Source organism: Anguilla anguilla, chromosome 1, assembly GCF_013347855.1.
Source record: "Anguilla anguilla isolate fAngAng1 chromosome 1, fAngAng1.pri, whole genome shotgun sequence".
Taxonomy (NCBI): domain Eukaryota; kingdom Metazoa; phylum Chordata; class Actinopteri; order Anguilliformes; family Anguillidae; genus Anguilla; species Anguilla anguilla.
In genome coordinates, this window is record NC_049201.1 from 58,866,519 (window position 1) to 58,879,538 (window position 13,020).

Below are 13,020 nucleotides of genomic sequence, written 5' to 3' on the forward strand. Positions count from 1 at the left end.
TACTCAACAAAAAAGACCTGCATCTGAACCTTTGACATGAATTATGAAACACAATTACCGTTGTAAATTAAGTGTCTCTCATTTACATTCATACCCATGGTTAGATGCACAATTTTCAGGTTTATAACAGCTTGTTTCGTTGAGGTCTAATCCCAAAAATTGAAATTATTTTGAAATGATTGTTTTCTATCTATCTAACTTTGTGCTCTATCTACAAACAGTTCAGTCAGTTTCATTAGATAGCACATGTAAAGAGTCAGAGAAAAACAAAAAGGAAAGGAGGGGGAATGGGGTTGTGAATAAGTCTTGCTAGTGTTGTAGAGGGTGGGGGTTAGGAGGGGCTTATGGTTGAGAGGGGTGGGGGGGGGGGGGGGGTGCCCCCCTGCTCCCTGGAGTAGCACTAATTTGTGTCCAAGGGGCGGGGGGCAGCTGTGTGCGTCTCTCACTGTCTGCGTCAGCACACTGCAAACACACGGCAGGAAACGTAGCTACTGTTCGGGGTATTTAAGGGGCAGCCTAACGCAGCCCGGAGAAGTTATCGCAGCCCGCTGTTCACCTGGCCCTCTCTGATCCTGTTCTCTTCCTTTTCTGTAGAAGAGCAGAATATTCAAGATTCAACCTACAGGTGAGCTTCACAGACCCGCTGCTGTGCTCCTGCTCTGTACATGTATGTTTGCTTGAGATGACTTTCATTCAGCATACAGCTTTGTATTTCTAAGCCTGTTGTTCACTTTTGTTTGGATTTCTCGGTTTAATTTATTGATTTGGTTGCCATGCCATTTTCTTTTGCAGAACTTTTAAAGTGCGGCCATTCACTTTTAATTTGAAATACGTTCAATGTATTTGAGCTCAATATATTATTTTCTTATAGTATTGCAGTTTTGACACAATATTTACTTTTACTTTATGCTGAACTCTAGTGTGCGCGTTCTGTTGTTTGCCATTTGTTTATATTTTTAGTTGCGACGTTTTATTAAACGTTAATTAAGACTTTTTACAGAAGAGCAATTTCTTCATCAGCGCGTGATAAAGCAGTAGATACCTATTCGTAGTGCTACTTTAAAATACGCTTTTCTACACAGGTTTGAATTAGGCTACTTTGTCTTCCCCTTCAACGAAATGAAGGCATAATTTCGTTTCCTTAATAGACAACTGTAAAACTGATGCGCATACGGAAACTAATAAACTGGGTTATTAGCATTTTGAAAATTATATCACCTGCGGGACCGCGCGAAGCAGCTAGGCGAGGCGCAGAGAGCTGTGAGAAAATGGGTTGCCAATTAAAAAAAGAAAAGAGACTCTTTCGTTAGATCAATAAAACTACGAGAAATCTTCGATTTATTGATATTATATGAAGTCTGTAAGTAGCCTATTGCTGCACAGCTCACTGCTGTAAGAATTCGTCAGAATATACATTTTCTTGTTTCACCTGTCCCGGGTGATATATCTTTTGAAGAAAATAATAAATAAATAAATATAAATCGAATACAGTCTGGTAGAAAAACTGAAATGTAAGCTCAAAACTGGATGTAGAGGTATATATTGAATCTTAATTTTCAAGCTTCTTTGGTTGCATTTTCAAGCTTGTCAGGAAACACTGAACAGTCTTGAAAATCTGTTCTTTCTGCCGCAGTTCTTTTCTGTCTCATGATATTGCTGTACCCTACGTTTTGGATCCTAAATGGGTCATTACCCCATATGCATTTGTGTCCCTCAGTGATGAACGGTGGGATCTGTGTGTGCGTGCTGCTGGCAGCTCTTTCCACCAGCTGTCTCGGACGCCCCTCTTCAAACACACAGGATGAGAGCAGGGCTGCCCAGTCCCAAGTGGACACTGTCCTGTCCGAACACATGCGCGAAGCCCGCTCCACGCCTCTTAGCGACCAGCAAAAACCCAAAGCAGAGGAGGGTGTGGATTCCCGGGCCAGCCTGACTGAACTGCTGGCAAGGTTGATATCTAGGAAAGGTGAGCAATCTTTGTTCCATGCATTAAACATGGCCATTATAGCTCACTGTTATGTCTCATTTGTAAGTGAAGAGCTTAACTTCGGGACAGTTCTTGATAATATGAATTGCCGTCAGATCCCAGCTAGTTTTATCACTTGCAAATTGAGTACCCAATTGATGCTGAGTAGAATTATGAGCGATTAGCATCGCCTCTTTCGGTAAGTGAAAAGCGTGTTGATCACATGCAGAAAAAACAGTAATTACAAGCACTGGGAAGCGTCTCCCAGTCATTTATACACCATCCCCTGTCCATCTAGTTATCTGATCTCTCACTTAAAGCAAAGGATTGTTTCAGATAATGACTTTAGGGTAGCTGTCTTTTATGCATGGTCTACTTGTGTGATGCAGACAACTATGATATGGAAATGCACAGAACCACTCCAGGGGGAGACTTTGAGGGATTTTTTATTCAGTCCAACTAGGCTATAATGAATTTCTACCCTTATTTTTGAATAAAGAATTTCGGAGGGTGTTACATTTTGTACTGCTTACACTCACAAGTCTAATGGTAAATGAAACCAATGGAACAAAAAATATGATGTAAAAATCAAATGGAAGAATTCATTACTCAGTGTTAAGGACAAAGAACAATTGTGGATACACTAGAAGCTTCTCTTCTTAGTGCTATAACTGCCTGAATCTGCAGGAAAGGCAGTTGTGCGGTTAGAGGAAAACTTGATAACTCACAGGAGTGACATCTGGAGAAGCACAGTGCTGCTGAATAAATCCAGCGCGTGAGAGAAACACCGTTATTGTGGAGGGGCAATCAGAATTACAGAGATGTGTAATTGCTACAGATGAATGGAATGTTCAGCAACTGTCTGCCGCTCAAATGTTACCGAATGAGAAAAAGACAATTATGCCTACATAAGCGAGGCTAGGCTATTAGATCAATTTAAAGTCCAAGAGGCAAACTTTTATATTAACAATAAAAGTAGAGAATAAACCTTGGAGGTCTAGGCTGCTGCCAGTTCTCATTCATCATTTATGGTTAGAGGAGAAGCATTTTTACTATATTTCCAGAAGAAAATGCAGATATTACTTCTATTATTTTCAAAGAAAATAATAGAAGACACAAGCCAAGTGAAAATGATTCAGGATATGTTTCCACTTGCAGCTCGGGTGAGTGGGTGATGTATAAGAAAATGCATTTAACATCAGTGCCATGTTAGTAGTCATTTAGCATCATATAGAAATCTTATATGACTTGGTACTCCGCTGTGATATCTGTATGGTTCAAGCTGCGTCTAACGAAGAAAAATTCCCACCAAAATTTTTGAGAGAAAATTAGAAAATGTTTTTTTTAAATATCTTGATTTTACATGGAGAAAAGAAAAAGAAAAGTATATATTATGTTTATATACATTCCTGAACCATCATTTAGCATATCGCCCAAGATTAACATAAAACTGTAGTGTAAATTACACCTTAGAAGCAACCACCCAATTTAATATGCTTTAAATTGATATTCCTTTCATAACATACAAATACACGAAGAATTGAAATAATTTGTTTGGCAACAAGCAGCTCCCTGTTCAGTAATAAACTGGTGGGTGGTTCTTAACAATGGGCCTTTCATATATTTGCTATGGTAACCATTATTCCAGTAATGACGATATATCACAGCATTAACATCAGCACAACTTATGCCACTCTATCTGAGCTCTGACAAACCCCACCCCCTCTTTCTCCCTCGATGTTCATTTATCCAGATAAAAAGAAGACTGATGCAATCTCTTCACATCACACTGAGTCTGTAGTTACTGTACGAGGCGTGATGTTAAGCTAAGCTTTTTCCAGCCACTTCAGAAACCTTTTCAGGAGATGGTTTTGAGTTGTTTTATCGCTCGGGTTTTAATTGTCCAATGTGAAATGCATTAATTGTCCATTGTAAAGGCAAGCTAATCATTTGCCTTTATGTGATTAGAATTAATGTTTACAATTTCACAATTTCGTATTTAAAATACTTCATGTATTTCATACATGCCAAGCATACATAAAGTATGTTGAAATATTTTCTCAGTGTTCAAATTTATCTGATATATTCCAAGACACAAAATGGCCCTGTCTGTTTCAATATTTAGGGATTTGCTTGAAAATGTGGTTTGAAATACAGTGACTTCATGCAAAATGGGTAATGCAGTCAGATTCTATGCAGCATGTGTACACACAGCCTGAAAGTTATAACATCAAACATGGCTGGGGCCTAAAATGGACTGGAGAAGCCTGCTTTCCAAGTTAAATGAGAAGGCTAATAAAGTTTGAATAAGTTCCAACACCTGAAAAGCACCAGAATGAACAGTTGTGTTTTACCAGAGAAGTGCACATTCAGTTTTAAGGTGAGAACAGTTAAGGGCCTTCTTCCATATTACCTGACAGATGCTAACAAAATCATAAAAAATGACAGGTTCTATGACCTGTTCTCATTAGTAAAACAGGCGTATGCTTTTAAATGGCCAGAGACCTAATATGTTTGATCATGTTGTTGAAGAGTGGTTCATTTTGCCGCTATCTTGCTTTAGAAGGGGAAATTATGTTTTATGTGTTCTGATCAATCTCAAATCCTCCATATTCTCAATGAGTGGTGCTGAAAGTACCATCCATTCAGCCAAATAATGTGCGGTCCCAAAATGGCTTCTACAAAATCCCTCAGGTGGCGGCTGCAGAGTATTTCATAATGTAAATCATTATCTGTGATAATTTGTGCAGTTTTCTCAGGTCATTTGAGGAAATTCGGCATTTATGTTGGTCCTCCATTAGCCAGGATGGCTCAAGACCTCCTTTCTTTGATCACCTAAAGAATAAACATTATGGTTGCAGGGTAAATTGGTATTCAGAGGGACAAAAACTGAGAAAGCTCAAGCAAATATCTAAATGACAGTTTCACCACTCTTGTCTCTTGGATTTTGTTCAGCATGTGTATGAGACAGTGAATCATACAGTGACAGAAACATGATTAAGGCCGACTAACAGACAGGGGGCATACAGGCATAGACAGACTGAGACACAGACAGACAGGCTGAGATACAGACAGACTGTGACACACAGGGATAGAGGCCTGTCAGTGGAGCTGGAGTTGAGCGTTGGCAGAGAAAGTGCTTGCGGAGAGCCTTGGCTCTTGGATGATGTGTGAATTATTCACTGAAAGTGTGAGTGAACCACAACAGAGGAGTATCTGCTGCGTAGAGACTACAGGTGGAAAAGGGAGAGCGAGGGAGGAAGCAGAGAGCTAGACATATAAATTGGCTTCCATAACTTAGTTGGCTTTATTCCTTTGGCTGTGTCACACAAATTACCCTCTGAATAAATTAGTACATTCAAGTCATCAAGTTCACGCCACAGATTGTTATGCAAGCTTTTACTGCCCAATGTCAGTGTGGGAGGTGTGTGCGCAGTGCTGTAGACTGCAGTTATCGGGTGCTAAAATGTCACCGTAATAAACCTATAACCCCCGCTGATTTAGAGTATCTCGCTCTGGTCTCCACACCAGTATGGAGCTGAGAACAGCTAGGCCATGTTTGAGTAGCATCCAAAGCCACAGCAGATCATGGCTTTGCCAGAGGAGCTGTGATTCAATCCTCCTACTCTCCTCCTGCTCCACTCACAGCCTTTCACCACGCTAAACCTTTCCAGCACCTTTTACCTGCTGTGCCTTTTCGCTTGGGCTTGAAATTCGAGGCATGGAAATGTGGAGACTGTTGACATTCCAGTTTTATACACTAAATGGGACCGATATGCGGTGGTCTTAAGTTTTTAATTAGGCAACTGAACAAGTTCAATAGAAATGACACAAAGGGGGTCAGTAAACCTTCAGCAGTGTGTCAAGGGACATGTAAGGAATTTTCAAAGGTAGAAGTTTCATGTATAAGGGTACAATTTAGACGAGAAACAAATGATGCCATGGTACACCTACAAAACATACACTGCAACGGCGCATCACACATGCATAATACACTACCACCCTCCAAGCATCTGTGCAACACACACACGCAGCCAAAATGACTAACCATCTCTGTGCATTCTGTCTGTGCCCGCAGGAAACACCCGCAGAAACTCCACCATAAACAGCCGAGCGAGCGGCCTGAGCGCCAACCACAGAATAAAGGACAGAGATTACCTGGGCTGGATGGACTTCGGGCGTCGCAGTGCCGAGGAATACGAATACTCGTCATAAAGCACACCTGTACTCTGAAATTCTGAACAGAGAGACAGAGATTCATTTCAATTTGTAGTCTTGGAAGTTGGTGTCTAAAATATATATATTTATTATGTATTTGATGTACATTTGTTTTTAAACCTAATATGATGCAATATATAGCCTACATATGGCCGATTTTACAGAAAAGGAGAAACTTGTTCATGTTCCGGTTTCTTTTCATTTGGTGATAACGTGGCATTAAATTATTTAATCACATACACATATTTGTTCATACAAAGTCCAGTCATGTGCTCTCAGTGAGGAGCTATTGGGTGTATGAGAATAAATCCAGCGGTCAACATTCAAGATAGTTTGGTAGCTTGGTATGTTGGGTTTTCTGCTTTAGGCCTAACCTGTGTGAAATTATAAGAGTTATATACACATCAGCAGCTCTCTCACTCTCTGTCTCTCCAATTATTTAAACTTGGCCTTTTTGTTTTACACCCTGTTTTGCAATACATAAACTGCTCATAGCCTTACACATTGCATCATTGGCACTTACAGCAGGTAAAACGACATGTTTGTGGAAAACGGACTTTAATGAACAGCAGAAAAAATGATTAGGCCTACTACAGTCCCACAGGAGATGGTCTACAGAGGTAATTTAATTTCTCAGAGAAAATGTAACGCCGCCGTTCCACGCGCAGAAGAAAGACCACAAATCGCTCCCTCGCACAATAAAACGCAACAATATGAAACATCAAAGGGGTGATTAAGTGAGCAGCGCCAATTTGCGATAAGCCTGCATATAAAGTCGCTAAATGAAATATACCTATTTAGGAGGGATTTATGGCAGATAAACGGAACGTTTTTAAACAAATACCAAGCGCAACAGCAATGGTAAAATGAATGTACAGCCTACAATCTGAGCTCCAGAGTATGTGCAACAAATTATTATGTCTATGTTTTGCGACAAAATGTTACCTGGACTGGGCCAATGAGAAGGCTAATTATTAATAATAAAAATTATATTCACGGTAATTTCGAGAGAAGGTACACCGAACCAAGGTTAAGAGGCCTGGATCAACAGATTTTGGGAGTTGGTCTTTACGTGCCATTTACTGGGTTTGCGAAACCTGGGCGAATTACTAATTTTTACACAATTAAGCGAGAGCACACTTTGCACAGAATACAATGTGCTGGTCTGGGTGGAGCGATTGGGTGTGGATAAAGGGCTCATTGGAATTTGAGAGAATCGACCACTTATTTCGTGTGACTCACCGATGTCAACTACACAACTCGAAAGCCCCCAGAACAAATGACTGAAGGCTAGCCTAATTTTTTTGCTTTGTTTTTAAAATTTCATTTGTTCTGTAGGCCTAAGTGATGCGTAGTTTTCTGGTGCACATTAACATTCGCGTTCAGTCAAAATGATAGCATACAGTGGTGTCAGTAATTTGGCTGTTCAGATCAAAGTTTCATAAGTAGGCACTATATGTCTAAGCAATCGAGTCCAAACCCCCTGGATGAGTCGTGTGTAGAGAGACCTCTTTCGGTGACAGGACGTAGTACATCCTGTCAACTTAGAAACTTTTCTATCCACGTTGGTTCCAACGTATGCACATATCCCCAGTTGAAAAGTATATTTTAAATATTTTTTGAATAATGACTAAAACACACATTTTTTTGGGGAAACTGTAATTGTATCACATTGTGCATACACAATAAAGTGCATACCGTAAACGTGCGAATGCTAAATACATACAAAAACAAGAAGTCTGTTTAGAGATCCGCTAAAAGCACCCAGTGGTCATTAATGCCAGAAATACCTCCAGACTCACGTATGCAGAGGTGTAATGGGGTATCAGATATGGATACGCAGGGTTACTGACATGAGACATGAAATATCTAGGATAAAACAATTTTCTGTGTGGTACTTGGACATTAAAAATATAATTAGATGTATTCTTTTATTTGCCGTTTTCTCAGAGTTGGAAGAAACCTTGGATTTATAATGAATAAACAAAGTATGATCAATGTTTTGGTGTTCCACTGCTCTTGGTTATTTAATCATAGTCTACACTTCCAGATACTGATATAGATATATCTTCCAGTCCACGGAAAGTGTATTAAGTGCATTAAGTTATGTTGTTTCACATTATTTGCCATTCAAACTTTTACTTTTTTGAAGTTTCCTTTCAATCATCAGCCAATATATACCTTGGAAACCAAGCATATGGCATCTAGCCAGTCCCTGAGTGCTGAAATATACAACAAAAACTGTGGCTCTTCTTGTCAAAGAGAAATGCTTTTTTTCATTTTTGTACAACATGTACCCTCTGCTGGTCAAGAGTATCCACTGCAATTTTAGGGAGAAAGAACTCAACTCATTAAAGTGATATGTTACTGAACAAACTGCTTTCTGTGGAATGAATTTAGTGCCAGCGTTATTTACACGTGTTGCACAACTCACGCACGTTAGTCCTGTTTTACAGATCTCAAACTACACATTAAAAACTACAATTACAAATGGCCAACCCCACAAGGTGGTGAAAAGTGACCGACGGTATATATCAAATAACTGGGTGGGACCAAGACTTCACCAAGCAGTGCTGAAGAGTGACCCCTCTGGTGGATTGCACACCTGCAGCCTGCCTACATCAGCAGTGCAAGAGGCACAGTCCTACAAGGAAATGGCTTTGCAGGTGGACTTCAAAGCACAACAAAGCAAAGCAGGTTCCTGCTGGTTCCATGTGATTCCAAACATGGACATGCTAGTCTGCACTCTACTAAATAAACCGAGGACAGGGTGAAATCAGAAGTTAGCATTCAGAGGTTTGAGAAATGTAAAAATGTGGATTATTTTCCAAAAATAATTCTTCAGCCAAAAATAACAATAATAATGACTCCCTTATCAGCTGCGCTTTAAATTAAAGTGAAATTTTCATTGATGGTATTTTCACAGAATTCTCACTAACCTGATTATACAGTTCTGTTCCAGGTTTGCTGCAATACTTATAACAGTTCAGTTAATCATTAGGACAATACTCATCAGCTAACAATAAATAATAAAATGTCATGCAAGTAATATCAATTAATTATTTAGTATTAAGTAGCTTGTTTACTAACTAAAAGTGTTTCCATATTCAATCCCCAAAAAGCCTGGGTCATGGTCACTGTTACATGTTGGTAATTGTAACTTATCAATAACCAAGGACACGAGGGAAGTCATATCAATTGTTTTATTGATATTTTATTTTCTGAGAACAGCATCTGAAATTCCTGAAAGTACAACTCAACACTTGGAACCAGTGTTTTTGACTTTTTTTTAAAGATTGTAACTTTTTTTACTCTTTTCATATTTTTGTTATTTTTTTATAAAAAGTTAACATGACACATTTCATTGCATACTTCTCATTTTCAATGTAAAGTAGCAGACTTCCCTTTGTGGTGCGATGCAATAAAACTCATCACGTAATTCAATGTACATGTATGGACATATCTGCTGTTATCAAATACATTCAAAAGATATTCAAGTTACAGACGATAAGTGCACACACAACATCAGCTCACAAATCTCTTTTGTTTGTACTAAAACATTTAAGTAAATAAAGAATAAATAGTCTTTACACTATTGTTATCGAAAGTATAGAAACATACTTTCAAACACCGCTATGCTTACATTTGTTTACTTCAAACATAAATGTAAGGTGAAATGTTTTGATTTTTTTAGACCAATGTTAAAATATTTTGAAGGTCACCTCATAGCACAACTAACAAGCAATGCAAGGTGCACTGCATTCTGGGATTGATGTACTGCACAGAAGTCAGTCCAATAAGAATTAAATAATCTATCAGGCACTATGACATCACTTCAGTCCTGCTATTATATTCACCATTCACAATGGTTTTAAAGCTAATGATTCAGTCATCAAACACTTTTGGCAACTTGCATTTTCATTTTTCACACAGGCTATCGGATGGCCTCTACAGTCACCATCACAAGTATAATATACTTGGATGGAAATATCCTTTTTTGATTCTTAACAGTTAATATGATTCAAGTCTTTGATATCTTTATGAGCCTTTCATTAAAACATAATTTACACACATAAATTTACGTTGGTCTGTCACAAAAATAGATAGGCTTGTGTTTTCAAGTTCAAACCACATTCGTTCATTCACTGCAAACGTCCCGTCTCCACCCCCTTCATTCCAATGTGGCCGCTTCCACTCATTATGTAGACGTTACTTTGGGTGAGTGACATCATAACAGGATAGGCAGGAGCTGATATGCAATTCCCAACACTTTTTCAATGGGACCGATATGTGCAAACTGGACATAATACACATCACACTAATCCTCAGGGGCTGAGTTCACAGTGTGAGATTCAGTAAGGTGCTCACACTGAATCACACTGAGTGCACTGTGTCGTGTGCTCAAAGTGGAAATGGCCACACGGAGGGGCAGGGGGAGAAGGGAGGAGCTACACTACAGAAATGGGCCAGACGCAGACTGCTTCTCCACACGGCTGAGCCTGGGAATAAAAGTGCTTTACACAGGGCGTACAACGGAGACCCCCAGAGAGGAGGATAGTCAACAGGAATCCATCTCTGGACAATTTACAGCAAGACCAGAAAGACCTCAGAATGCATAAGGGCGCTGAACAGTACATACTGTGTGCAGAAGGGTTTAGTGTGTGTGGGAGGAGGGAGGGGGGAGGGGGTTATACCAAAAGAATGTCTTTGAGGCACAGAGCCGATTCATCACTGAAGCAGCGGACGTGTACAGAGTTAGGAGCCGACACAGAAGGGCCACACGTACCCCTCATTTGAGGCTAGTCTGTTTGGGGAGCTTGGGTTGCAGGGCCGTGTCAGAACTCGGGGGCCCAGGGCCCTTCATTACCATACTGGCCCCCACCATGGCTGGGTAGCTGCGGTTCCGGCGAATTCCGGCATTCAGGGCGGGGAGCCCTCCGATGGTGCTGGTCACCGCAGGGTGTCCGAAGAGAGGGCGGGGCCGGCGCAGTCCGCTGAGCGGCCCCAGCAAAGGGGCGTGGCCCACGGCCCCGGGCCCCGCCTCCTCTGTCTGCGCCACGCCGAAGCGCTTGAGCTTGTCCACCAGCCGAAGGTTGTGAACACTGACGTCGGTCTGGCTCTCGCAGTCCGCCTGGCCCCGGGCCTCCTCCTGCACCTCCCGCAGGATGGAGCTGGCCGGCCGCGAGGCCAGGAAGTTGTCGTAGGGGGAGGAGGAGCTGCCGAACTGGAAGGGGGCGGAGGCCGCGGGGGAGGGCGTGGCCTGGGACTGGCCAGTGGGCGAGTTGGGTGGGGTGGAGGGCAGGGTGTCGGGCCCCCGGGGGGCGGCGGGGGCGGCAGGGGAAGCGTCGGGGGCGTCAGCCCGGTCCCAGCTCTGCGGGTTGTAGACGGCCGCAGAGATCCCCCGCTCCTGCAGGAGGCGCACCAGCCCCAGGGAGGTGCTCATGGTCTTGGTGGAGTCGCGCAGGTTGGTGAAGGACTCGGCCAGGCTGAGGCGGCGGGGCGTGGACACTGGGGTGGACTTGAGGCTGCTGGACATGATGCAGGACGCCGTTGGGCCGGAGGCAAGGCTGCGGGGGGGGGGGGAGGTGGTGAGAGTTCCAGGCTTCATTCCAAACCCCATTATAATAACACCTCTTAAATCATGACCAGAACCTGATGCAAACTTGATGTTAGAAAACACACAGTAAAGCAACATATTTGAATGTTGTTTTAACTACTGTTATTTTGAAACTACAGCAATACACATCTACTACAGTCCACTGGTTCATGCTCGGAGCGTGGTAGTGCATAACCGCATGTGGTGTGAATACAGACACAGTTCCTATAGTAATGCACAGTCACACTTTCCATTTCTGAGGTGTTGTATTTTAATAGAGTTCTTTATATATAGAATTACAGTATTATCCCTATGTCATGATGTTGACGTATAGAAGAAACTAGAAACGTGGATAATATCCAACTCAGTTGTACATTGTTTTATGCATTTTGGGGTTAAGCATCTGCATGATCTTGCATGATATGACATTTGAGCACATACTCTCATATAAAGATATGACAGGTAAACAAATGTATATGCTGCTGAAACTGCTGATCAGTTTGTGCTGCTCTGGAATTATGTGTTCAATAGCTGGAGACCAAATACAGGAATGTACTCCAACCAAAGTTCGAAATTTTCTCCAATATCTTTGCCTAGAGAATGAATTTTCTCCAAGGTCAATAGTCAGTGCACCTCAAAAGAAAAGTCAGGTTGTTTAAAGTTTGATAGAGACACCTTCACACTGCAGTAGAGCAAACCCTGTTGAAAAAACATGCTTATTATTTGGTTAGTATTATTTAGATGCTCTCCACAAAATTGTGCTATTCTGAGTAATGCATCACATTAAAACTGTGACCTGTCAAAAATAATCTTTTTTTGGTTTGCTCCTAATGTTGATGCACACAGAAAGCAGACATGTTTAGATGTTAGGAAGTCAGTTGCCAATATTTCTCCATCACTATGCCATCACAATTACCTCCTTCATTAGGCCTCAGGGACTAGCACTCCTTAGAGGCGGTCGTGTGATTGGAGGGTATTAGAATGCTCCGATGCATCAAACTATTAGACGGGGGGAGGGGCAGGCTGTTATTCTCCCGGGACTTCCAAACCCTCTGAATGTATGTCACCTGACTGAGTCATGTGACTCTGGCTCACCCCTGGAACAGGTCAGTGTGTTTGCTCAGACCGCAGAACAACATGACAGAATGCCGCGTCTTCCTCAACGTCACAAGGCCTGGAAGGAGTCACCAGCAGTCATTGGCGGAAACCCACCAATTCCCCAGAATGATGCAAAAATAAC

The 13,020-nt window shown here is 41.6% G+C and overlaps 2 protein-coding genes across 11 annotated transcripts in view; one reads left to right on the forward strand and one right to left on the reverse strand.

Moving 5' to 3' along the window:
* Positions 1 to 464: 464 nt before the first annotated feature.
* On the forward strand, positions 465 to 8,182 carry LOC118222993 (cholecystokinin-like). Its single transcript, XM_035409023.1, has 3 exons — positions 465 to 625; positions 1,718 to 1,966; positions 6,045 to 8,182. The coding sequence occupies exons 2-3, from the start codon at positions 1,720 to 1,722 to the stop codon at positions 6,179 to 6,181; spliced, it is 384 nt and encodes a 127-aa protein (XP_035264914.1). The 5' UTR covers positions 465 to 625; positions 1,718 to 1,719; the 3' UTR covers positions 6,182 to 8,182.
* Positions 8,183 to 9,373: 1,191 nt separating this feature from the next.
* The window catches only part of trak1a (trafficking protein, kinesin binding 1a), a 41,606-nt gene continuing 37,959 nt past the window's right edge, over positions 9,374 to 13,020 (reverse strand). For 8 of the 10 annotated variants that reach the window (XM_035424163.1, XM_035424114.1, XM_035424139.1 and 5 more), the window contains one exon: positions 9,374 to 11,751. In XM_035424163.1, coding sequence (XP_035280054.1) covers positions 10,974 to 11,751 — 778 coding nt within the window. In that variant the 3' untranslated portion in view covers positions 9,374 to 10,973. The other 2 variants (XM_035424184.1, XM_035424173.1) reach the window with 2 other exon arrangements.

Excerpts from the sequence above, each read along its gene's own strand:
- LOC118222993 (XM_035409023.1), top strand. The coding sequence starts at position 1,720 with ATGAACGGTGGGATCTGTGTGTGCGTGCTGCTGGCAGCTCTTTCCACC. Across the intron at positions 1,967-6,044 it reads AAGGTTGATATCTAGGAAAG|GAAACACCCGCAGAAACTCC; the intron begins GTGAGCAATCTT and ends CTGTGCCCGCAG.